General features: G+C 43.7%; 1 protein-coding gene across 1 annotated transcript in view; it reads left to right on the plus strand.

Annotated features, from left to right (window-relative positions):
* Nucleotides 1-2,248: 2,248 nt before the first annotated feature.
* The window catches only part of ATP9A (ATPase phospholipid transporting 9A (putative)), a 125,987-nt gene continuing 101,041 nt past the window's right edge, over nt 2,249-27,194 (plus strand). Inside the window, exon 1 of the mRNA XM_042464011.1 lies at nt 2,249-2,506. Within this exon, the coding sequence (XP_042319945.1) occupies nt 2,439-2,506 (68 nt within the window). The 5' untranslated portion in view covers nt 2,249-2,438. The remainder of the gene's footprint in view (nt 2,507-27,194) is intronic.

The following is a 27,194-nucleotide window of genomic DNA, read 5'->3' on the forward strand; positions in this document are numbered from 1 at the left end:
CTCTTTGTGACCTGAATACTGGCATATAAGTAAAGTAAATAAATCAATATTTGGGTTCAAATAAAGAGGACAAACCAATTGGCAGCAGTGAGACAATACTGAGGAGGAGATGGACTTACTTAGGTAAGGGGCACACTGAAGGTCTCTTAGGCAAAGGGCATTCAAGATAGGCATGGGAATGCAAATGTGGTATAGTGGTTTGAGTACTGGACTCTGAAAGACCAGGGTCTCAGCCATAGAAATCCACTGCATGAACGTGGACAAGTCATTGCATCTCATCCCCAGCAATGGTTTCAACTATTTTGGACTCAAGTGCCACAACAAACTACAGTTCCCAGAATTACATAGCACTGAGCCATGGCAGTTAAAGTGGGGTCAAACCAGATTATTTCTGCAGTGTGGATGCAGCCTATGATCTCATTTTGCCTCTCCCCATAGCTACATCCTTGAATGTAATGTTACCTTCAGGAAAAGACCATTGTCACAAAAATGTGAGCACCAGAAAAGGATCTGAAAATGGATTTGCCTTTGCCACAGGGTTGTCTCAACGCCTCGGGGATGCATCTACATTGTAGAAATAATGTGGTTAGGCTGCATGCGCACTGCAGAAATAATCCAGTTTGAGACTGCTTTAACTGCCATGGCTCCATGCTATGGAAATGTAGTTTGTTGTGGCCCCAGAACGCTCTGACACAGAAGGCTGAATGCCTCACTAAACTACCATTCCTAAAATTTCATGGCATGGAGCCAGGTCAGTTAAAGCATTATCAAACTGAATTATTCCTGCAGTGCACTGCCATGGCTCCATCCTACAGAATCCTGGGATTGCTAGTTTTGCTAGACTCCGGCAGCGCTCTTTGGCAAAGAACTCTAAAGAAATTTCTCTGAAGATGCCAGACACAGATGTTGGCGAAATATCGGGAATAAACTCTTCTAGAACATGGCCACATAGTCCGAAAAACTCACAAAAAGACTATGGATGCCGGCCATGAAAGCCTTCACACTAAAGAAAGTCCTTGCAAAACTACCAATATCAGGGTACCATCAGATGGAGCTACACCACTTAAAAATGGTGTCAAGCTGTACTCTCACCACATTGTTTCCATACACAAAGGCTGATTTCCAATGCTTTTGGTCACAAACTGGACTTGCCACTTCATTTCCATACACAAAGGATTTTGAACTGACATTGTCACACACCAGTGGCATACTGAGGATCAGCCCTTGGCTTTCTACTCCACCAATGCATCTGAAGAAGTAGAGTTAAGTCTAGGAAAGTTGGGTAGTGATGGCGGGAAGAAATGAAGGGAAGGTATGAGCCAAGCCTTTTGCCTGAGCTGGGCCAGAGCAGACAGGGCAAGGGTCACCAGATGTCCTCACCACAAAAGACCACAAGGCACCGCAAAAATGGAGGCCCTTCAAGAATAAAAGGGAGGACATGACCAGATAAAAGCCCAAAACACTGACAGAAATGTAAATGCATGCTTCATAGGTTGCAGCCTCACTGCGGAAACAATCTGGTTTGACACCGCTTTAACCGCCATGGCTAATGCTCTGGGATTCTGGGAATTGTAGTTGTGTCATGTTTAGCCTTCTGTGTCAGAGTTCTGGGGTGCCCCAACAAACCATAATTCCCAGCATTTCATAGCATTGAATCCCATTGTGGGAGAAAGGTGGGATAGAAACCTTTGGGGGGGAAATCAATAAACAATGGCTGTTAAAGCGTCACCAACCCAGATTATTTCTGCAGTGAGGACGCAGCCTACGAAGCATGCATTTACATTTAAATGAGTGTTCTGAGATTTATATGTAGTCATATTCCCCATTTTTCTTGAAGGTCCTTTTTTTTGGTGGCGGTGCCTTGTCCTCCTTTGTGGTTAGGACACCTGGTGCTCCAACAAACTACAATGCCCAGAATCCCCTAGCATGGAGCCGTGGCAGTTAAAGTGGTGTCAAGACTGATTATTTCAGCCGTGTGGATAGGACTCTTGGTGCTCCAACAAACTCCAGTTCCCAGAATTCCATAGCATGGAGTTGTGGGAGTTAAAGTGGTGTCAAACTGGATTATTCCTGCAGTGGGGACGCAGCCTTTTGGTCAATCATGTGAAATGCCTCCTGGACAGAGGCTGCAATGGAGGAGGTGTCCTGCTGGGAAAGGAGGACCAAACCTGGAGTCTAGGCTGGGCTGAGAGGGAAGAAGCCCCCCAAAGGCCCGAGAGGCGGAGGGAGGGAGGGAGGCCGAGCCTCAACGCCGCCCCAGAAGGCGCCCGCCCGCCCTTCCTTCCTTCTCCGCCGCCTTACCTGCGCGGCTGCCTCTGTCATCCGAGGGGCGGAGAAGGGCCAGCAGTCCCAGCCCCAGCCCCAGCCCCGGGAGCCGGACTGGGCTGGCCTGGGAGGAGGAGGAGGAGGAGGAGGAGGAGGAAGCGTCGGCCGCAGCCATGACCGACAACATCCCCTTGCAGCCGGTCAGGCAGAAGAAGCGCATGGACAACAAACACCGAGGAGGGTAAGCCAGGCAGCCAGGCAGGGAAGGAGGGGGACGCCTAGGGCCTTCTCCCTCCCTCCGTCCTTCTCGAGCGCCTCTGGGGCCGGAGGCATCGCAGGCCCTCCTTTGGCCCGGACGCGTCCTCCATTGCAGCCTTCTTCCTTTGTGTCATCATTGTAATAATAAGGCCGCCCTTCTCCCGGCAGGAGCCTTTAGGAAGAGGCATTTCAAAATGTCTTCTCATCGGGAGGGCAGGGATTGACAGGGCTAAGGAGGATGAGCCTTGGAGCTCGGGTCACGTCCTCCATCTATCTATCTATCTATCTATCTATCTATCTATCTATTGTGTTGTTTGCTTTCCTTGAAGGCACCGCCATTAATATAGATAGATATATATAAGCTTTCCTTGAAGGTTCTTCATCATATATATATATATATATATATACACACACACACATATAGGAGGGCCTTCAAGGAAAGCAAACACAGGCACATATATGTATATCTGGATGGACGGGTGTTTGCCTTCCTTGAAGGTCCTCCCTTTTGCGGCGCCTGGTCCTCTCGGGCAGGGCTCTTCTCCTGGCCTTGCTCTCTGGACCTTTCTAGGGCTCCATCCCAAGCAGAGGAGAAGCGGGGCAGCCCTGAGGGGGTTCTTCCCGCCCCTTTCTTTCCCTCCCTCCTGGGTTCCCCATGGCTTTCCTCGGCCTTGGCGGGGCCCCTCCGCTCGAATACAAAAGAAGAAAGGGCGGGGGGTGTTTTGGGGGAGGCTTGGGGCTGCTTCCTTTCCCTCTTCTTTCCTCCCTTTGCTTTGTGAGGCCTTTGGGGGTTGCCTCCTTCTTTTCTCTCTCTCAGATCCTGGCCTTGGCGCCTTGGAGGGTTTGGGGAGGGGGAAGATAAACCCCTGTGGAGAGCCCTGAGGCAGAGAAAGGCCTTCTTTTGGGTCTCCTCGGGGATTTTATGGGGGGAAATGGTGATGTTTTGGGGCTGAGGCGGCATTGGCAACGGAGGAGGGAAGAGGAGCTGACAGGTTGAGCCTGACGCCATTGTGTGTGTGTGTTTGTGTGTCTGTGGCACGCCCAAACTGAGGCAAGAGCAACAGCAGCAAGCCTATTTCCATACCCCTTGCCAGTGCCCTTCAGCACTCCCTAAGGCGGTTTACAATGTCTAAGCTCCTTGCCCCCCACCAGCTGGGGACTCATTTTAGCCACCTACAGAAAGGTGCCAGGCTGAGTGATCCCTGAGCCCCTGGCTGGGGATGAACTCACAACCTTGCAGTGCAGGCATTTGACCGCTGTGCCACCAAGCTGGGCTGCGGAGAAGTTGGTCTGGGAGAAGGAAGGAGGAAATACAGTGCACTGCCCCATACATGGGCTTGCCATCCACAGACTCAAGCTCACGTGGGCAGCAAACCTCAGGTATTAAAATGGTGCGTGTGGTGCACATGCCATAGCAAACAACGGGACTTGAGGTCCTGCAGTTTTTGCCCATATGTTGGGGGGGGGTCCAAAACTGACCCCCACGTATACAAATGGTCCACGGAAATACAAAGGGATGGGAGCAGCACTGCTGATACCAGGAATATTTAGTCCCTATATACACTGCCCAGTAAGAAAATGCAGTAGAGGAATCCTGAAAGCACCCAGTTCCTTAGCTGGCTTGCCACTGTCTCTGTGTTGTGGTGGTTGTTGCACAGGTAGCGAAACAGTAGACGTCCCACAGTTGTAGCATTATGATTCCACAGTAGAAGAGAGTCATAGTCCAACCACTACACCACACTGGCAGTCACCTTTGTAGTTTGGTAAACTAGCGTGGCACAGTGGTTGGACTACAGCTTCTCAGACCAGGGTTCAAATCACACCTTGGCCATGCACTGGGTGACCCTGGGCAACTCACACTCTCTCAGAGGATGGCAATGACAACACCCTTCTGAAGAAACTTGCCAAGACAGCCCCATTTGAGGGTCTCCATAAGTCGGAAATGACACAAAGGTGCACAACAACAGCAGCAATGGTTGTGGGAGCTGGACAGCAAATAAAGCTGATCAGAAGACACTCAACTCCTTTGAGTTGTGGTGCTGGAGATGGAAGCTCTGAGAGAACACTACTAAAAAGACTAGTGGATGGGGGTGTCTTGGAGCAGATCAGGGTTGAACTTTCCTTGGAAGCACAGATGGCTAAACAGGTTGTCGTATTTTGGCCATATTAGGAGAGGAAAGGACTCACTAGAAAAGACTATAATGCTTGGGAAAGTGGAGGGCAATTGTAAGAGAGGAAGACCACATTCTAGATGGACAGACTCTATCAAAGGAACCACAGCCATGAATCTGCAGGAGCTGAGCAGAACAGCTGATGTTAGACTGACTTAGATGTCTCTCATTCATAGGGTCACCATGGGTTGAAGTAGACTTGTAGGCAGTTAACAACAAAAGCACTAGAGCCATCTGGCTGAGAATTGTAAATGTCCCTTCTTAAATGGCAGCTCCCAGGATTCCATAGGATGCAGCCATGACAGTTGAAGTGGCGTCATAGCATTATAGCTGGGTAGTGTGAAAGGTCCTTTGGGAGGGAGTTTCCTAAGTCTGTTGTTTTTTTTTCTGATAGCATCAGCTGTTTGGAGCAGATGGTTGACATCTTCAGATCTTCTTGTTGTTGTTAATGGCATTAAATGATGCAAATAAACAGAGTCGGGACCAGTTCTCTTGGATTATTTCCATTAATCTGGAAAGTACTTTCTCTGAAATAGTACCAGTAAAGGTGTGTTTTCATCATTGAAAAGCCTTTGTCTCTGAAGAGATTTCTTTGCATTGGTTATTTCTTTAGAAGTGGTTTCCAAAAGGTAGTAGTTTATGAAAGGGGAGTTGCAGGTGTTAGGAACAGGGAAAGCTGCCTTATACTGAGTCAGCTCATTGATCCATGTAGCCTGGTATGGTCTACTCTGTCTGGCAGTAATGGCTTTCTGGTAGACCAGGGAATTCCTAGTATTATCTGCATTATAAGATGAAGAAAACACTGCCGGTTGATTGAAATAGATAAGGAAGCCATTGCTCTGAGTTTGCAAGACTATTGATGACTGGGACTCTTGGATGTCTTCCATTTATAAAGTTGCCATAAATCAAAGTCCACATGAGGGCAAATAACAACAATATTGCCTCATTTTGGATTTGAAAGTTCCAGATAAGGGGTACTCAACCTGTAGATCAGAATGGGCACTCTGTGGCTAGATCTTTTTTGGTACTACAACTCCCATCCTCCCACAGCATTGGCTGTACTAGCTAGCAATGATGGGAGTTGTAGTCTAACAGTATCTGAAGGGCCACACATTGCCTCTTCTTGGTGTAGAGGCTGGCTGTATTTTTTCATTAGAAAGTGAAATATACTCTGGCCTTTCTGTGAGCCACCTGTTTCTTTTATGTGGTCAGTATGACCAGGTGATTTGTTAACTGCTTGCTCCAAGCAGTTGTTTACAGTATATGATTTATGGAAGGTGAAATCAGGAGGGATGTTTAACCCTTCTGCACCTACAAATACTTTCTAAAGATTCCTCTTTGGTCACTCTTACTTTACACACCTATCTATTTGTATATATTTCATTAATTTGTATGTCTAATTCTCCTGTTCATGGGAAGGAGGACTATTCACATTTGTGTGACCCCCTGCCTTCCCACCTGAAATCAGCAGCCCTTGCTTTGATAGCCATTGGAGATACAAAAACATTTGAAGGGACTCATGATTGCCACCCCTGCTTTAAATCATAGACTCAGAAAATCTATGAAGGGTAGTGTCATATGATCTTAACGAATATGGAGTTCAGCACTAATATATGTCCCTTGTTTTTGAAGTGAGATGAAAGCTCATGTGTGTTATGTGAGTTTCACAAGTAAAGAAAATCACCAGAGTCTGTGTTGTTGTTCGGTAAACATGTATGAAATGGAATGAAGAATGTGTTCATTATTTTTATTCCTAGATCCTGAACACAGCTTACATAATAAATAATAAATAATATTTTTTTATTTATATGCTGCCTCTCCCGCAGGACCTAAGTGGCTTACAATAATGGATAAAATGCAATATAAATACAACATATATGAAAATACATTCCCTCAATTCTCCCCCCCCCCCACTGCAATTTCACTATAATAAAATAACATGAACAATCAAAACAACTAAAACAGATAACCATCAAACCAGTCAGAGGCACGGGGATGGGCAATTTGGGTGTTCTCTATGATAGTCCGTTTCCATGGGAGACCAGGTGAATTATTCAGGGAAGGCTTGTCGGAGGAGATCTGTCTGGACAGCCCTGTTAAAGCTGTCAAGATTGGTAATTTTCCGGAGCTCTTCTGACAGGCCACTCCATAATTTGAGAGCAGCTGATGAGAAGGCCCTCTGGATGACCACCGTCAACCTGGCCTTTATTGGTTGAAGAAGGTTTTTCCCAAAGAACTAAGTGTGTGGAGTGGATTATATGGAAGGAGGTGATCCCACAGATCAGTTGGACCCAAGCCATGTAGGGCTTTAAAGGTCACAACCAACACTTTGTACTGTGCCCGGAAACTAATAGGCAACCAGTGAAGAGATTTAAAAATAGGAGTAATGTGGTCACCTCTAGCTGTTCCAGTGACCACTCTGGCTGCCATATTTTGGACTTGCTGGACTTTCCGGACTAGGCACAGCAGTAGCCTCATGTAGAACACATTACAGAAATCAAGTTGTGTGGTCTAGGTCCCTCTGTTCTAGGAAAGAATGCAGTTGATATATCAGCCGAAGGTGATAGCAGGCACTCCTGACTGTTGCATTTATCTGGTCTGACATCTGAAGCGATGAGTCTAGGAGTACTTCCAGACTACTAACACAGTCCTTTAAGGGGAGTGTGACTCTGTCTAGGATTGGTTGACCTATCCTTATACCTGGGTTAGTGGGCCCGACAACATATGTACAAACATGGATTCACATAGACTTTATTTCTCTAATTTGTGACTCTGCCTTCCACAGAGTTGTGATTTCACTGAGAGAGTGTAGATATATAGGCTGTTCTTCAGTCTTCTGGGCAATCTGCAAATGCAATGGACAGCTGATAAGATTCTGATTCTCCTCCTTCTTATCTTCTGTATGTCTCCATTTAATGTCTGCACAGGGCTTCAGTCATTGGATGATAAAACTGAGAGTTTAAAACATCCTGAGTTGGCAGCGGTATGTGTGTGTTCCTATAAGCATATATTTATTAGGTGATTGCTGCATTTATATCCTATCCATCCTCCAGTGAGTTCAAGGCAGCAGACATATCCCTCCCCACCTTTATTTTCACAACAACGTTATGAGATAGGTGTGGCTGAGAAAGAGTGATCAGCCAGGACACCTAGTAAATTTTATGGAAACTTGAATCTGGATCTTCCAAATTCCAGATCAACATCTTAACTATTACACCACACTAACTCCGTGCATGCACATATACATAATGATACAAGAAGAAATGGGCAAATGTTTAGGTGGAATCTCTTTTCCTGTAGCTTGCATCCATTTCCTGTTCTCTGGAGCAGCAGAAAACAAGCTTGCTCCATCCCCAATATGACATTCCTTCCATAGTTAAACAAAAACTGCAATGATTTTGATTATGAAGTTGGGCATCTTTATTGATTTAATTACTCTATCACATCCCTCATGCTTGATTCTGATTTGTTTCATTCATAACAGGAATCCAATATTTTGGCAATACCTCTGGACTTTTCCTGTCTTTAAAGTCAAATGAGCTCCCTTTAGTGGGTTTTTTTTTTTTTGGCAAGTACTGTATACTTTTTCAGTTTGATGCTTCTGATAAATACTAAAGCACTGTTCTGTCATTTATTGTTTACTGATTTGTCCTTTACTTAGTTGCTTACTACGTGACCTTGTGCAGAAGGCTACAACTCCCACAATCCCCAGCTAGCCAGGTTGAGGGATTCTGAGAGCTATAATCCTTGAACAAAAAGACTGCAAAGGAAGCTGGAAAGAGAAACAGCCAGAACTTGAGTTTATCAGTAAACTGCAGTCCATCAGCATTGGATTGAACAGAAACAATGGTTTCCTAGCACGCTTTGTTGTTGTTGTTGTTGTTGTTGTTGTTTGCCTTCAAGACATTTCTGACTGATGATGACCTGCCTAAGACAAATCTATCATGATGTTTTCTTGGCAGGTTTCATCAGAGGGGGTTTGCCATTGTCATTCTCTGAAACTAAAAGAGTATGACTTGCCCAAGGTCACCCAGTAGGTTTCCATGGCTAAACTACACACATTATAACACTAGTTAACCCCTCAGCTTCATGGGAGTTCTCTTGACCACTTCATTGCATCTTTTTGGCTCGCACACTACATCCAGTATTCATTCATATTGTTATCTACTAACCTTGGCTATAGGCAACATTCTTGCCTTGTCCCCCAACGACCATCATTAAAATGAAACTTGTCAACTCATCTCCACACCCATAAAGTTTTGCATTCCTATGGACATTCTTTCACACACAAACTGCTATGTAGGTCTGTCCCTGGGCCTTGCACTCCACCAAATGCATCTGAGGAAGTAGACTCAAGTCTACAAAAGCTCATGCTACCATCTTCTATCTTTCATTTAATCTCAAAGGTGCTGAAAGATCTCTTTGCATACTAACAATCCAAAACTGTAACTTTTCTGAACTCTGACTTTACAATGTAAGCTATATGTAATTCTTTCCAGTCCTGCAGTTTCAGTTTTCCCTATGCTTCTGGAGACTACCTAAAACAGCAACACAACTACTGGTAAGAGGAAGATAAAACTGTAAGGAAAAAAGCATACGTGGAGGATGGAGTCACTTCAAGAATGAGCCCAATAGTAATGATAGACTGGTAGTGGTGGTGGTGGAGAGGAACCAAAATGCCAACACTTAGATGGAAGGGAAACTTGAATACTGTACTTGGAGAAGGATAGTTAGATGGGAATGGGAATGGGATATCTGAGAGGAAAAAGAAAAGGTCAGGTAACATTGATGGCTGATGATTTCCATGTCAATAGGCTAATGAATTTGCTTCAGATTTTAGTTCAAACTTGAAAGAAGTTATCCAAGGTACTGAACCTCTTTTAATGAGGAACCACCACCTTTCAACCATCTTTCTAATTTTTGTTGTTATTTACAGATCTATAAATCTTGGGATTACAGAGCCATCATGGTATAAGGTTTGAGTCTTTTCAGAGGCAAAGTCTGAATCCTCAGTCAGCCATAAAAAACCACAGTGACTTTGGGCTAGTCACATTCTCTAAGCCTTAGCAGAAGGTAATGGTAAACTTCCTCTGAATAATTCTTGCCAAGAAAACTCTATGATGGGTCATCCTAAATCAGTGTTGACTTGAAGGCATGTAACAACAAGTATGCCTTTCTGTTAACCCAGCAGCACTGATACCTTCCGGAGCAAACACTCTACCAAAGATACCAAGCTAATCCTGAGTTTGCAGATATGTAAAAATTTTTTTTGGAAATATGAGGTTATTGATCCTGAATGTGGATGGCTGATAAGCTCTGTTTAGTTTAGTATGCTTCAAAGGCTGGGCATGTGGTCTTTGTTCTGGGCCCAACTATATTGTTTACAGCCCCTCATTTAGGAATCACACACACCTTTTAGACTCTGCCCTGTCCTGTTTTCAGCATTTGTTTTATAGCTTTTACAGAAAGGTTTTCAAGTCAGGCTTCTAGCAGCCTAATGAGCAAAGAATCCAGAATCACAGCCACAGTTTGGGAATCACATTTAAAGACATTATTCTGAAAAGGAATAATACATTCAAAATAACTTTTGTGCAGGTTCTAGGAAGGCCCAGAGCTCAGTAGTATACAACAGCTTCTTTGCAGGCATTGAGTCTTCCCAGGTTCCATTCCAGAATCTCTTTAATTAATTAATTAATTAATTAATTAATACATTAAAAGGATATCCAGCAGCTAGACTAGAAAATAACACTGGTTGAGCGTGATGGTTAGGTGGAACAGGTGTTTCTGGGTGACATGATGGACAAATGATCTGATTTGGTGAAAGGCAGCTGAACATATCAGAGCAGTCCTATCAAACTGATGCTAAGGTGAATGTTCCCTAACTAAATATGGAGAAATAAACACCAGGGTGGTGAAAGCTGGTCAAACACCTTGCCAATGTTAGTCCTCATGGTGGTGACAAGTCTACCTATACACAGAGCCCTTTCCATTTGTTGTGTTTTTGAATTGTAAATTAGTACAGCTGTAGAGGCATGGAAGAGATGGCAGTAGCTACACAGTGTGTCATGGAAAAAGGTGAGTTGGAGGCTCTTTTCTCCCAACTCCAATGAAAGATTCAATTTCTCCACAGTAATCTTTTATATCAATTATTGTTGCAGCCAGCCAGCCAGAGATTAATAGTTCATTTTGCTCTTTTTGCAAACTTGGACACAAAGCCAATACAGAAGAATGATTTGATAGGGGTCTCTTATCTCTCTCTGTCTCAATGTAAAAAGCAGCAGCTGGATGCAAATTAGACCAGAAGTTTAAACTCTTTCTCCTAAAATTATTTCCCTGATTTAAATCTCCCTCACAGCTGCTATTAACTTTCTAACGAGAAAGGCATATGAAGTAACAGAGATGTGTGCCTAAAGGGCTGACGACAACATGGTGTAAACAATTTGAAGGTACACACAAACAAGCCCAAGGCCTGTCTAATAGTATTGTTTCTCATAGCAGACGATGGCTGGAACTATGAGAAAACACACAAGCTAGAAATAGCACCTTTTAGGCTTCGTGGTCCATGGCATATGGTTTTGGGGGGGGGGGGGAGTACATATTAGGACTGTTGTTGTTTGCTGCTCTCAAGTCTGCCCTGTCTCATGGCGATCTGTGGATGAGTACAGTGGTACCCCGGATACGAAATACCCAGGTTACGAAATTTCCGGGAGGATCGAAAAAATCCCATAGGAAATAATTGTTCCGGGTTCGAATGTTTTTTCGGGTATACGAAAAAATTTTGGTGCTTTTTTCGGCTTTTTCGCACGAAATCGCGGCTTTTCCCCATTAGCGCCTATGGCATTTCGGCTTGCGAATGCTTTTCGGGTTACGAAAGCGGCGGCGGAACGAATATTTCGTAACCCGAGGCACCACTGTATAAGTAAGGAACTGAAAGCATCTAGCCCAACAAAGGGGAGAAAAGCTCCATGTATTAAAAGATGGTCAACTGTTTATTAGTGTTTAAAAAGCCCAAAATGTTTCAACCACACTAAGCTTTCTTCAGGGGCCTTCAAAAAGAATTCACTGGAGTTGTAAACACTCCAAATACAAGACCATAGGGATATTTCTATTCTCTTTATGGTCCTGTATTTTTTGGAGTGTTTACAACTGCTTGTGAATTCTTTTGAAGGCCCCTGAAGAAGGCCTAGTGTGGTCAAAATACATTGGGCTTTTTAAACATTAATAAACAGTTGACCATTTTTAGCACGTGGAGCTTGTCTCCTCTTTATTTGAGCCTGTAAATTTGATATCTCCAAGTGCCACTATTCTTCAATGCTTGCTTAAGTCTTGGAGTTCATGCCCATGACTCCTCTAGTTGAGTCTAGCCATTTATGTGCAGCCTTCCTCTCTTTCTACTGCCCTTCACCTTTTTTAGCATTATTGTCTTTTCTAGTGAGTCATGTCTTTCATGATGTGTCAAAATATGGCAGCCTCAATTCCATCATCTTGGTTCCAGGGAGAGTTCTGGCTTCATTTGTTAGGATCCTCTATTTGTCCATGGTTCCTCAGCACTCTTCTTCAGCAATTATCTCAAATGAGTTGATTTTCTTATTGTCTGCTTTTTTCAGTGTCTGCTCTCGCATCCATTCATGACAATGGGGAATACTGTGGCTTGAATAATTCTGATTGTATGTTCAGTTGTATGTATTTACTCTGTTGGGATCTTAACTAGTTCCTTCATAGCTGCCCTTCCCATTGTAGTCTTCTTATTTCTTGACTGTTTCACCATTCTGATCAAAGAACTCTTTATTTCAATTCTTCATTGTCTGGGTTGAATGTATATATTTCTTTCATGGTTCATATCTATCAGGACTAGCATTCACTAATAGCCTATCCTCCATAAATTAGCCCATTCCCTTTGAAACATCTGCAGCCAGCTTTGATCTAACATAAATGTGACACAATAAGGGATTTTTTATCTCTGAACAGTGTACTTATATGCTAGGTAGTTCCAGGTCTGTATGTCTGCCTGTGGTGATAGGCAACTGTGGAATATTGCCAATACCAGGTGTTGTAGGCTATATTTCAGAGGAAGGAACTGGCAAAACATTTGAGTATTCAGAGTTGACAGGTGACTTGCTTATGGGTAGAGATAGGCTTAGAACATGAGAGGGAGATGTACTGTAAAAAGATCAAATCATATGGGAATTTGTAGTATTCTGCATTGAACAGATCACAGGTTGTAAACACAAAGGATCTGTTCTAAAACGAGTTTTCATTACAGTATATAAATGTGCATAAATGAGACTGTTTAAGAATGCTTATTAATTCGTTAACAACTTCTAAAGTCTCTGTTGCCTCACATGGGAAATTCGCATTCTCCTCCTTGTTGGAATGTTTGTCTTGCTTTAGAATCAAGATGTCCTCATAATGATGAAATTAGTAACTTTATAACAGCAAAATATAGTTTTATAGCTGAAAGGGATTTTTCAAAGTGAGGTATCTGTTTGTTTTGTTCTGGAATGACTAGTATTCGGATAATGTTCACCAGTGTTGTTTGTTTCCTTTATTTAAAATCAATGGACTGGAAATCTGTGCTTAAGAATGTTGCATTTTGTCTTTGTATTAATACTTAAAGACACAAACAAATAATGTAAATAAACAAATTAAAAGCAAAGTACCTTCCTGGTTTTTTTAGTATGTAAAAATATGCAGATTTTACCTGAGAGGTAGTCCCACAGGATTCCATAGGATTTGAAGACACAGTATGAACTTACAGACTGATGGATAAATTGAAAAATGTGTTATGCTGTAATACTAATACCCACTAGGAAACACATCCCAATGAATTCAGCAGGATTTACTTTTGAGTAACATATAGGATTTCAATATATTTTCATTAAGAATTCATCTGATGTCCAGTACTGTACATTATCTGTGGATCTGCTTTTTTCTTCTCTGTGGATAATACCGGTAAATATGCGCTCATGTGCCTTTTTAAGTACATAGAATTCCTACTAAATCCCCTTTTTACTCTTCAGGGATGTATAAGGCATGGTTTACCTAGCACAGGCGCGTTCCAGACATGCAAAAAGTACGTACTAGGTACGTTAGGGTTAGGAAAGGGCGTCCTTTCCGGACGCCTACACCTAGTATGTACCTAGTATGTACAAAATGGCAGCACATTCTACATGGGTGCCACCATTGGGATGTCACGACGTGCTGCTCCAAATGGAGCGGCACATGAAGTGACGTCCTGGCAACGCGTGGGCACCTGGGGCGCCCTTTCCAAGGCGCCACAAGGAGCTCTGAAATGGAGCTCCTTCCAGGTTTGTGTCTCTGGGACAGCCTTTAGATGGCTGGCTAACGATACAAAAGAGAAGGGGCCGGCGGCCCCTTTCTGTTTTTCCCCGGCGCTGTCGGGGTGTCCTTGGGGCTCAAGCCCCAGGACACCCCTTTCCAGGCCGCAGGGAAGTGGCCTGGAAAGTGGAGGATCGGGGCCTCAGAGGCTGCCGCTGTGGCAGCTGAGGCCCCTGATCTGGCAGGGAAAGGGGCGGTCTGTAAACTGCCCAAGTTTCCCTGTTTGTCCAAATGTTGGAAATGTTGCTGTTTAGGACTACGACAGCTTTGAATTGCCATAAAAATTGTTATTTGTGGTAGCCAGGCTGAAAAGTCACAATCTGTCATTCTGGAGGCTACTGGTTTGTATGTGTAAATTTAAACAATGCAGTTGTTACAGAGCTTTACACTAGGAAGGGAAAGAAAAAATAAATGTGACATTTCAGGAATGTTTAAGGACATGCTTAGATAACCGCTCCTTATCGCTCCTCAAATTCAGCTTTATTTACCTAGTTAAGAAAGGAAGAGAAAGTACTGAAGAGAACCTAAAAGAATGTCAGTGTAGTTCAAAAAAGAGCTGATTTGGAGTCCTTACTTCTTTTTGCTTCATCATACAATACATAATAACTGTTAAACAGGGATGAGGATCTATCTCAACAAACTGGGTGAGCTCAGTGGTTTCACACAGGCACACACCTCCATTGAATGAGAATTGCTTATTAATAAGCAAAAATGAATTGCAACAAATGAGCAAGGCTGTAACTCAATGGAAAGAAAACCTGCCTTGCATGTAGGGATGCCCATATCCCCACCTGTAGGTGGGCCCATCCCGCTTTTGGGGGTCCTGGCTGGTCCGGTCCGGTTTCCCGGCAAGGGGGGGACTGCCCCGCCCGCAGCCACTCACCTCCTCTCCACCTCCTCTGCCCCCCGCGTGCCCTGTATGGCCGCGGCTGCTCATGCAGCCGGCCGGCCATTTACTGCCTCCTCCTCCTCCGCCTTTCTAGCCCCGCGCGCAAGCGGGGCAAGTGTGCGCTGGCCGCCGGCCATCCAGGGCCAGACAAGCGCCAACGCGCGAGGCGGATGTGGAGAGGAGGTGGGTGGCTGCTGCCTGCCTGCTTTCGGTGCGTGGACGGGGAGCGCACCAAGGCAGGCGGAGGCAGAGGAGGAGGAGGGGCCTGCCTGCTCGCTCCCGTCCGCGACCGGAAGCGGCAGGCAGCAGCCACCCACCTCCTCTTCCACCTCCGCCGTGTGCGCTGGGCGCTTGTCTTGGTCCTGGCTGGCCGGTGGCAGTGCACACTTGCCTCTGCTTGCGTGCGGGGCTAGAAGGCGGGGAGGAGGCGGGTGGCTGCCTGCCTCTGCCACTGGAGTGCGCGGAGGGGGAGCGTCAAGGCGGCGGCAGGAGGAGGGAGGAAGGAGGAAGGAGGGAGGAGGAGGAAGGAGGGATGAAGGAGGAGAAGAGGAGGAGGAGGGGATGAAGAGGAGAGGAAGAAAGGAGGGAGGATGAAGGAGGAAGAAGGAGGGGGAGGAGAAGAAGGAGGAGGAGAGGGAGAGGAGGAGGGAGAGGGGAGAGGAGGAAGAAGAGGAGGAGGGTGAAGGATGAAGGGAGGAAAGGATGAAGGAGGAGAAGAGGAGGGAGAAGAGGAAGAGAAGAGGGGGAGGATGAAAGGATGACGGGAGGAAGAAAGGGAGGGGATGAAGGAGGAAGAAGAGGGGGCGGATAGATGAAGGAGGAGGGAAGAGGAGGAGGACGAGGAGGAGGATGAAGGAGGGAAGGAGGAGGAGGAGGAGGAGGAGGAGGAGGGATGAAGGAGGAGGAAGGATGAAGGAGGAAGAAAAGGAGGAGGGATGAAGGGGAAGAAGAGGGGGCGGGAAGGAGCGTGAGGAGGAGGAGGAGGAGGAAGGATGAAGGAGGAGAAGAACGGAGGAAGAAAGGAGGAGGGATGGAAGGAGGAAGAAGAGGGGAGGAGGAGAGGGGATTCCATTCCATTTGTACAGGTTTGCTTTAACAATGATACTGGTGATGATGATGGTGGTTGGTGTGGTATTGATTATCGCAAGCCTCTGAGGTGATTTTTACAAACTCATGCGCAGTGACGGAAAACCAAAGTCCCTTGCACACTTCTGAGAAGTATAGTTGGTGCAAGACACATGAAACTGAGGGCAAATCACTTCTTGTTAAACCACCTTGACATATTCAGTATGCATAGCTATGTGAACCCATGTTCAGTGTGAAACGCAATGAGTTTGGTTATGCAATAAGCCTCTGAAATATGCAAGAGATTACCATGTTAAGTAAAGCCATGTTCAATGCCAAAATGTGCTGTCCTGTGTTTTGGGATGGGGAGGGGGATGGTTTGGCCAGAAAGGGAAGTACATTTGTTCCATCTGTCTAGGAATAATGCCCAAATGTCCTCCATTTTGATCATGTCTAAGAAACATGCATTTATGTTAACATTTTTTTAAAAAGCAGCCATTTTTTCGTGTGTCCTCCATTTTTATAAAAATTGCCCTACATTTGAAAATTTTGTCCTACACTTGTCCTACATTTGTCCCAGTTTGGAGGTCCTGACTTATGGCAACCCTACTTGCATGCCAAAGGTCCCTGGTTCAACCTCAGTCTATCCAGATAGGGTTAGAAAGGAATCCTGCTAGAAACACTTGCCAATCCTTATTGAATATACTGCATTTGAAGGACGAGTGTTACATGTCAGTATATGGCAGCTTCCTGTATCCCTTAGTAAGGAGATTAATCGGGACTTTGCATGTTCTTATCCATTCTTGATGTATAGTAGTATATAAAAAAATCTTCCTTTCCATTGCAGTCATGTTTATTTACCATTACTTTTTATATTGTGCCCTTCCCCCAGTGACTTCATGGTGTTTTATGTGCCTTTTTTCTTCCTCAGTTTCATCTTTAGAACAATCCTGGGAGAAGTTATAACCAGTGAGTTTCGTAATAGAGTAGGACAGTTGATGGGTATACTCCAAGCTACTCCTATAAGACTGTTTCACTGTTAAATGTGTTGGACTAGAACCTAGATTTCAAAAATCCTAGTCCAGCACTCTTAACAGCTAAACAACATTGGCTCATCTTGTAAGAGTAGCTTGAAGCATAGCCACTAACTGTCCTAATTTGGCAGGAGCGGTCCTCTGCTGTCTCACTTTTTCAGCCATTTTAAAATGTCCAGTTTTCTTTTTCTCTTACTTTCCCCCTTGTCCTCAGCTTACTTTGGTTGCTGGATATTGCATTCAGTGAGCAAAACTAGTTTATATTTAAGAAACTCAGCCAGGCAAGGAGGAGGTGTGTGTGGAATATTGCTCTTCTCAATAGACTCAGGGAAAAACTAATTGCTGCAGCCTCTGTTAGCTTGAGCATTCTTCCTTACTAGTAACTTCCCATTTTGATCATACTCTGATGTTGCTTGGCCACAACAAAAATGTTGTTTTCTTCTGTGAAATACTTGAGGGAAAGTCAAAAGAGTCCTTTGCTGGACTCTTCTCCCCAGCTCAGTAATGTGGTAGAAACAATAATTTATCATCACAGCCCATCCTAAATTCATAGGTAGTGTGGTATAGTGGGGAAGAATGTCATGTTTAGATGTGCAAAAGACATTTTCAGAACCCAGTAAGTCCAGTAAGAGGTTTTCACCACAATTGACACAGCCTATTAAGTGCTTTCAGGCTGCTATCCTGAAGTTTTAATTAGAAGTAAAGTCCATTTAATTCAGTGGTCTTACTTGGGAGTAAAAATGGCTAAAGACGGGTCTGTGCTTAGGCCCATATTATTTCATCAAAGCGAATGTTCAGCATGTATGTGAACATCTATGTGCTTAATTTTGACTGGATCAAGCCAAAATCAAGCAAGGGGGTTGAGCTAGATGGCCCTTGGGATCCCTTCCAACAGGTCATGCCTTGTGATATTTTCTCAGACTCCACAATTCCCCAAGATATTTGTATGATAATAAGACTGGAGAAAACTCCTTAGTCTAGAATATGATTTTATTGGTGATTAAGGGATGCAGAAGCTATTTACAGCAAAGAAAGATCATGGCTGGTATCATGTTAATTAAAATGACCTAAGTCACACATGCACCATTGCAATTCATTTTTCTTGTCATTGTGGAAGCTGGAATTCTATTCCAACCATTGAACAACTGAAGCCCACTCCCAATCCTACTTTATAAGAAAAAGTCCCCCCTACCACAATTTTCACATTGTTTGGAAATGGGGAGACCAGCAGGGATGTGTCCAGCTATTTTCCTGCACATGCTGCAAGGACATCACAAAGACCCTTAAAGTTCACTGTGGATGTCTGTCATGGTGCAGCCAGCTAGAAGGAAACAGCTGGACACATCCCTGCTGATCATCCATTCTCAAACAACATAGAAATGACTGTGTTGATGGGGTAGCTGTGTAGCTTACAAAGATAGACTTGGGTGGGTTAGCATTGGGAGGCTTACCTATGGAGACACTGTGGCATGATACACATATATCATTGTAGATTTTCAAAGCAAAGTGGATCAGGAGAAAAATAAGCAGTGCTACACCTTTTAAAGAGATGGAAAGATTAAAAAGCTGCATTGGGAACAGGCAGGCTGGATAGGTGTTAAGATCAAGTTATGGAAGTAGACAGTTTGACACAGAGCTACTTTGTTTCATTTCCATTTATCACTACCAAAGGTAGGGAACCTTTAATTTGTGGCTATATGTGGCCCTTTCTCTGTATTTGCATCCCTCTACAGCTATCATGAAAAAAGAAGTAAATAACATGCCATTTACCTTTAAGAACTATTTCTCCCCATGAATTGGGAAAGCCTGAAAGCACAAATCATCTGTGCTTATAGAAGCAGAAATTAAGCAAGTGAAGCTTTTTCTGTTATTTTAAGTTTTTTGTCAGGAAATGCATTGTCTGCTAAATACCTGAAAGTCCTGCTACTGCTAAAGGCATCCGAGCAAAGCCAATGGTAATCCTGACCGATCTGTGAATTGCACCCATAATATATTTTACAGTTCAGAAAAAATTATATCCACAGCTATGCAAAATGAAACAGTTCTCCACCAATCTTTGACCCTGTTGCTAGATAAGTCAGAGCTGTTAAACACACGCATGCACTCACAGAGAGAGTCTGCAGACAACATAAACTATCATAGAAAAATATTGCCCAGAGGAAGAGAGAATCAGTCATGCTTAAACATATTTATAGGAGTGTCATTTCTCTCCCATGAAGTATCTCTTTGCTTTATTTCACAACTTTTAAATATGGTTAAACCTATGAACATTTTGGGCTATAATACACCAGGCCTTGTCTGCCTTTCTGCTGCATTGTTTCATTTTAAATTGTTTGGAAAACTGCCCTTTTAGCATGTGATGAAGGTAATGGTGGTGTATGGATTGTTAAATTGTAATAATAAACTAAGATGAGCACAAACTTTATGTGTATGTACATAAGCCAGGAACCTCTATGTTCACTATAGCTTATTTCCAAACGGTTTCTAAAACAGATTCAGAACCAAGCATTTAGAATCCAGCTTTATCCATGGGAAACTATAGTTAACAGCAGTTTTGTTTAGCTTGCTTCTCTGCTTGTATTATTAAAGCTCATGCATATTCTGTTTTTCAAAACTATAATTTGATCTCCTGAAGCAAACCTTGGCAGGAAAGTAAAAAAAAAAAAGGATAATTCAGTTGATAAGTTATAAGAGCAAACCTATAACAATGTGGGTTGAGTGTTGGAGTTTGACTCCAGTTAGGGATGCCATATCCCGCCTGGGGGCGGGACTTTCCCGTTTTTTGGCCCCCTTGCACGGTCCCGTCACGTTTTTGCCCCTCCCCGGGTTTGCCCCGGATTGAGTTGGTCTCTGCCTCAGCAGCAGCAGCTGCAGCCACTCTGCAGTTATTGCTGCTGACTGCCAGTCTGCCACCAACGTGGCCACTCTTGCAGCCGCTCCTGCTGCGGCCTTTGCAGCCCTCCAGCGCTTCCATTTTGCGCCCTGGGCTGCCCTGCGCGCTTTTGTGTGGGCGTGCGCAGGGCTGAGCAGGGGGTCCTGCCCTTCAGGCTGGCTGGCCAATGGCTGGACAGCCTACCCCTGCTGCAGGAGCCTGTGAAAGCTAGCAGGGGGTGGGGCTGCTCCAGCTCCACTCTCCCATTGGCCAGCCAGCCTCCAGAGGAGGAGCTTCTCTTTCCTTCCCGCGCGGCCCCAAGGCTGAGCAGCATGGAGAGGGCTTTACCGGCAAGGTACTTCCTCTTCTTTTTTTGCCCCTTTTCTCTTGTTCTTTCTTTTCCTCCTCTTCATTTCTCCCCTCTTTCTCTTGTTCTTTCTCCTCCTCCTCCTCCTCCTCCTCCTCCTCCTATTCTTTTTCTTCTCCTCTTCCTCTTCCCCCTCCTCCTCTTTTTATCTTTTCCCCTATTCTTCTTCTTTCTCCTCCTTTCCTTCTTTCTCCTTCCTTTCTTTTTTCTCTTCCTCCCCCCTTCCGCCTCTGCTGATGATGCTGCTGTTGTTGTTGTGTGCCCAACTCCCTCCTTGGCCAGGCCTGCATTTCCCAACAAGAGGGAAGCCAGGACTCGTGGGGGCCATGGGGGGGCTGAGAGGGAGGCACTAGGCAAAAGGGAGCCCAGGAGGGAGGAAGGGATGGGAGTGGCACCATCACGCTGCAGCCACACTGGAGAAATAACCCAGTTTGGCTGGCAATGCTTTAACTCTTTTCTGACTCAAGGCTGTGGAATTCTGGGAGTTGGAGTGTGCTGTGAGGACCAGAACCCAAGCCCTGATTCTTTTATAGCTCAAGGCTGTGGAATTCTGGGAGCTGCAGTGTGCTGTGGGGACCAGAACCCAAGCCCTGACTCTTTTATAGCTCGAGGCTGTGGAATTCTGGGAGCTGGAGTGTGCTGTGGGGACCAGAACTCAAGGCCTTCATCACTTTTAACAGAAGATGAAGATGAAGATGGTGATATTGATATTAGCCAGCTTGTGAGGCATGCACTCACTGTTTGTTCATAAGCCTCTGAAATATGCAAGAGGCAATGTTAAATAAAGTCTTGTTCAATGCCCAAATGTGTGTCGTGTGTGTTTTGGAATGGAGGGGGGTGGTTTGGGAAGAAAGGGAAGTACATTTCTGCCATCTTTCTAGGAATAATGCCAAAATGTCCTCCTAAGGACTGGAGCATGGCTTTGGTGTGGCTTCTGGAGTCTTAGGATGCATGCATCATTGAAACACCATACCTCCACTGTGACTCGAAGCAGCTTTATTTTGGCTGTCTGTAACAGGCCTATGTAACTATGTTTCTTGTAACTTGCACTGGATTTCACATATTCTCCTGCACTGCCTGCAGAATTGGGACTTTTTCATCTACCGCTGTCCACTGCAGCATCCATAGCACTGAAGAACTGGTATGGTGGGCTTTCTAGTGCTCCCAAGCAGGTTTCAAAGGAGCAAATTAATTAAATTCTCCAGATTCTGGGGAATTCCCCAGAAATTGGCAACACTGGAAGCTATGGAGATACAGTGCTGAATCTCTGATAATGGATAAAAATGGCAGAGTAGCTGATTTTTCTTAAACATTCCAACAATAAGAGTTGTTTGACTATAGAATATTCTCCTTCAGGAAGTGGTGGACTCTCCATCACTGGAGCCAATTATACAAAGGACATAAGGCAGGGACGTAGCTAGGATTTGAGGGGGGGGGGGGGTCCAGACTAAGTGCCACCATTATAATGGGGCTTGAGTGCGGCGGCGCAGCAGCACACACCATTCATTTTTCTAATGGAAGGGGGGGTCCGGACCCCCGGATCCCCCCCCCTGGCTACATCCCTGCATAAGGCCATCTTTTTATGATTTCATAATTCTGTTTTAGGTTATAGATTTTCCTTTGAGTAGTGGGTTGGACTACATGGTTGCCAAGATCCCTTCCAACCCTGAAAATTGCAGCATCTTTGCAGCCCCTTAGGGACTTCCTTACTAGAGACCAAAACCTGGGAATCTGTCCAAAACTGATTTTTAGAAAGGTTTTTATCTATTGGTTTTCATTAAATATTTCCTACTGAAATCTTTCCAGTTGAGAGTATTGATCCAAGATGGAAATTATCTTGCATTTGTCCTCAACAGGGTGTCTGAACACTTTGTTGCCTTCAAGTAATTTGGCAACCCTACTCCAAACCTACCATGGGTATTTCAGAGGGGAGTTGTCTTTTCTTTCCTCTCAAGATCATCCAGTGGGTTTTCATGGCTGAGTGGAGATTTCAAACCTGGTATCCCAATGTCCAGCTTCTGAAAGTTAATCTTTTTGTTGCCTTTGGAGTGTTTTGATTTTATCCCAAGCTAACATTTCCCAGCATATTTCATGTAAGTAACTGGAATTTCTACTGGCTGCTCTTTTGGAGAAGGAGGGATGTTCTTCTAAAAGAATTTCCTTAGCAGATAAGATTTATATTATGCATATTTGTACAGTAGAAAGCAAGAAATGTGACACCTTATTTAAAAAACAAAAACAAAACTACCTTCCCCATAATTTGCCACTCCACAAAGTATTTCCTGTTTTGCAGTGTTCAAATCAGGGAAGAGTCCTCTACTTAGCTTTTCCTTAAACAGAAATGAGTTTGCTTCTCATCATTTTAAGTTATTACCTATCCAAATCAGCTGAATAGGCAAGAATTGTTACTCGAGGGAAACTAACTGAGTAAGCTACTGTTTTAGTCAGCCTCCTCTAGCTTTATTACATAAATGACAAACATGTCTTTGTATGCCCAGTTTAATGACATGTGCCTCAACTATTCTTCCTTCTTGATCTTTTTAAACTTGTTAAAAAGCACTTTACTGACCTGATTTTGAGAAATCAATTAAAGTGCAGGTGTGGATCCTAAGAAAAGTTTAACAAAAGAGATTCCACCTAAAGATTAGGAAGAGCTTCTTTGTTGTAACAACTGGTCAGCAGTGGAATAAGTTGCCTCACAGCAGTGGAATAAACGTGGTGGACTTTCCTTCTGTGGAGTTCTTTACTCCACAGTTTAAAGGAAGAACATCTTTTGGATGTGCTGTAGTTGTGTATTCCTGCATGGCAGGAGACACTGGACTAGGGGCATGTTTACACTGTCAAAACAAACAAACCCCAAACAAAAACACTCACCCCATAGTTGTTGTGATCACACAATGTTCATGAGGATACACAGGGAAGTTGTGGGACTGGTGGTTCAGAGGGCTTTAGGCTGAGTTTAGAAATCCCACTTTTATCCTGAAATTTCCTTAAAAATTCAGATAAACCTGATGTGTGGCCTGTTTTCAGAGGTGGTTCCATAGTGGCTGTCAGAGCAGGGCCAGTATATGGTGGATATGACTGGCTGGTTACAGCAAACTTGGTCTGTGTTGCTTTTTAACAAAAACAATCCAAACCTCAGTATATTGTCAGCCATGAGGTGTTCAACTGGGTCATCCATCCATCCCCTTCCTCTTCCCTGCCTGACTACTGCATTTGTTTTTACTATTTTTCACTCTTCCCCCTCTGATCTTCTTCCCCTTCTGACCAATGTCATTCCAAATGGAGCACACACATTTCCTCTTCCCACCCCTCTGATCACACCTCTCTAACAGCCTTGAGTCATCTTTTATTTAACTGCAGAAAATGTTGGTATGCAGATCTTGGGTAACTGAAATGGAAAGGGGATGGTGGAGGAAAACACATGTGGTTCCTTCCAGTTTTAAGATTCTAGAATTCTGTGACAAGAAAATCAACAGTCTTGGTTTCTTTCACACTACACATTTATTGCACCATGATTCCACTTTAACTGGTGTGACTGCAGCCTAAGAAAATCCTGGGATTGGTAGTTTCATGCAGCACTAGAGCTTTCTGGCTTAGAATTCTAAATACCCCTTTTCAAAATGCAGATCCCAGGATTCCATTGGATAATAGCATGGCAGTTAAAGTGGAATCATAGTGCTAGAATTGTGATGTGTGAATAGGCCTCTTGCGGCTCCTTTGTAGCCACTTTGAGTCCCAATTTTGGGGGGAAATTGAATGATTACCACCCTTGATGCCTTCAAGAAGGCAGTCAAGACAGATCTCTTCCAGCAAGCCTTCCCTGACTGACTGACTCTCCTCCCAAAATTATAAGACCACCCCATCTGCTCATGCCTATTTATATTGTCCGCCTATCTTTTAACTGTTTTAACTCATTTTAACTTGAACTTGTAACTTTATTGTTTTTGAGTTGTAACTAAATGTTATATTTTATGTTGGTGGTGGGCTGGGGGAGATTGTGATATTTTATGATTTACTGTATTATGCATTTTACTATTTTTTTACTGTAATCCACCTCGATCCGCAGGTAGAGGTAGGCTAATAATAAATATGGTTATTATTAGTATTATGACAATAATAATAATAATAACAACAATAATTTTCTTAAAGATCTGCATAATGACTTTCAGGTTGCAGCCCACTTCCTTTCACACACTTATCGCACTTTGATTTAACTTTAACTTCTAAGACTTAATTCTGTGGAATCCTGGAAACTCTCTGGCAGAAAATTGTAAATACTTCATGAAACTACAAATCCAAGGATTTCTAGGATACCACTATAGCAGTTAAAGTGGAATCAAGGTGCTATAAATGTGCAGCTTGAAAGGGCACCTGATGTGGAGTGTAGCTTCATTTGTCATTTATACACATGCTAGGGAAAGTGCAGAAATGGAGGAACAAACATGTAAAATGTATCAACACCTTAATGATCTTTTGAACTCTTGAGGACATAAGCTAACAAAAGTTTATGCCAAATAAAATATTACATTGTTGCAAAACTCTTAGTTATTTTTGCTGCAACATCTACCACTGCTACTTCCTCCTTGTGGATGTAACCAGTGTTGCCAATCACCCTTGAAGGGAATCCCCTGATTGGCTCCCCGGAATGCCTCTTAATTCCCCAGAATTGGGTGGGACTTCCGGATCAGAGGCGGGACTTCCGGGTCAGATTTGCCACAAGGCACTATGGGAAGGCAAAAGGAGGTGGGGGTTTCCGGGATGGGAGGTATGTCAGCCATTTTTGAGGAGGGGAAAGATATTTTGGGCCATTTTTGGGGGGAAGGGCTGATTCCCTGGAAATTCCCCCAAAAAACTTTGTACATGTAAAATAAACAGAAAGGCTTTTTATTACCTCGAAACCAAGAAATTCCCCAGAAATTGGCAACACTGGCTGTAGCTTAAGGTAATTCTATACATTCCAACTGTCCTGATTTAGGAAGGACAGTCCAAATTAATCTTCTGTCCTCCCACTTTTTCAGCTGCTTTTAAAATGTCCCAGTTTCTCTTCTCTTCCTCCCACTTTCTCCCTGTTTCCTTGACTTGCTTCAATTGCTGCCAGTTATGAGTTATGATAAACTCATAAGGGGGAGATGAGAGAAGAGGGCAGAGTGTTGCCTTTCCAGTAAGCTCAGGCAAAACCAAACTTCTGCACATCTCCTAGCTTGTGTGCTCTTCCTCATCTTGACCACATTCTGAAGTTGCTTGGCCTCATGTTTTTCTGTTGTCATTTGTGAAATCTTGGAGAGTATGAAGTTTATGTAAGGAGACCACAAATTGAACATGAGTCAAGAGTGCGATGCAGCAGCTAACAAGGCCAATGCAATTTTAGGCTGCATCAATAGAAGTATAGTGTCTAGATCAAGGGAAGTAATAGTCCCACTCTGTTCTGCTCTGGTCAGGCCCCACCTAGAATATTGTGTCCAGTTCTGGACACCACAATTTAAAAAGGATGTTGAGAAACTGGAGCATGTCCAAAGGAGGGTAACCAAAATGGTGAAGGGTCTGGAAACCATGTCCTATGAGGAACGCCTTAGGGAGCTGGGGATGTTTAGTCTGGAGAAAAGAAGGTGAAGAGGTGATATGATAGCCCTGTTTAAATACTTGAAGGGATGTCATATTGAGGAGGGAGCAAGCTTGTTTTCCAGAGACTAGGACCTTGAGCAATGTATGCAAACTGCAGGAAAAGAGATTCACCTCAACATTAGGAGGAACTTCCTGACAGTATGGTCTGTTCGACAGTGGAACAAACTCCCTCGGAGTGTAATGGAGTCTCCTTCCTTAGAGGTTTTTAAATAGAGGCTGGATGGCCATCTGTTGGGGATGCTTTGATTGAGATTTCCTGCATGGCAGGGGGTTGGACTGGATTGCCCTTGTAGTCTCTTCCGACTCTATGATTCTAGGATATTTCCTCCCCCCCCCCTTCATTTACAACCATCTACACCCACCAGGTCCATGTTGGTTGGGAGATTTCTGGGTGTGGTAGTCCAAAGAAAGTAATTTTTCTAAGCTGTGGGAAGTTCATACAAACGGATACCATTTAAAGAAAAACACCACCAGCTGGATTCTGCACACAATTACTCACTATTTCCTTCCCTGAAGTTAAATTGCTGTCTCATTAGAAATACCTAGGATTGAAGCCTGATCCTATTGGTTTTCACACTGAAGTGACATCAGTTCTATTTACGCACAGACAAATGTATAGAGAATTGTAGTTCTCCATCCAGTCCAGTATATATTTACTAACTAAGGCATATGTTTTATGTAGGATTTTACTTTCCTGTCTCTGTACACGGGACTGCAACTCTTAGCTTTTAGTTTATTTCATTTTATTTTACTTTAAGTATGATTGATAGGACAAGTGTGACAGAAGATGATGGCTTTAGGATTAAGGAGAAGTGCTTGAAATTAACTACCCTTTTCTGGGTCTTAGAATGCTGTCAGGTTGAAAAACTGGCCATTATGAATGGGTTTTACTTTAGTCATTAAACAATAGTAACTTACAGTTACTGTTGTGTACTTTATTCTGTTGACTGAAGGCAGTACTAAGAGTTGGGATCCACTGTCCTTATCAGTAGTAACCCAGTGACAAAGTGCAACTTTGCACTACTCTTTGAATTCCTTTAAAAGGAGGGGCTACATCTGTATTTTAAAAAAAATAAGCAGTTACTGGTAATATGAACATAAGTTACAGTGTTATAAATTTGTGTTTTACTGTAAATCCTTTTGGCTCACTTTTCCAAAGTGCTGTAAAGCAAATTATTTACAGTTCAAGAATATCTGAAATGGGTAGCTGCATTACTGGTCTAGCTGAACAAAATTACATGGAAAATTGATTCTATGATTCTAAGTATGGTAATGGAATAATACATCTTTGCCTGACTCCTTTTCCAAA

This window comes from Sceloporus undulatus, chromosome 4 (genome assembly GCF_019175285.1).
Source record: "Sceloporus undulatus isolate JIND9_A2432 ecotype Alabama chromosome 4, SceUnd_v1.1, whole genome shotgun sequence".
In the NCBI taxonomy this organism is placed as follows: Eukaryota; Metazoa; Chordata; class Lepidosauria; order Squamata; family Phrynosomatidae; genus Sceloporus; species Sceloporus undulatus.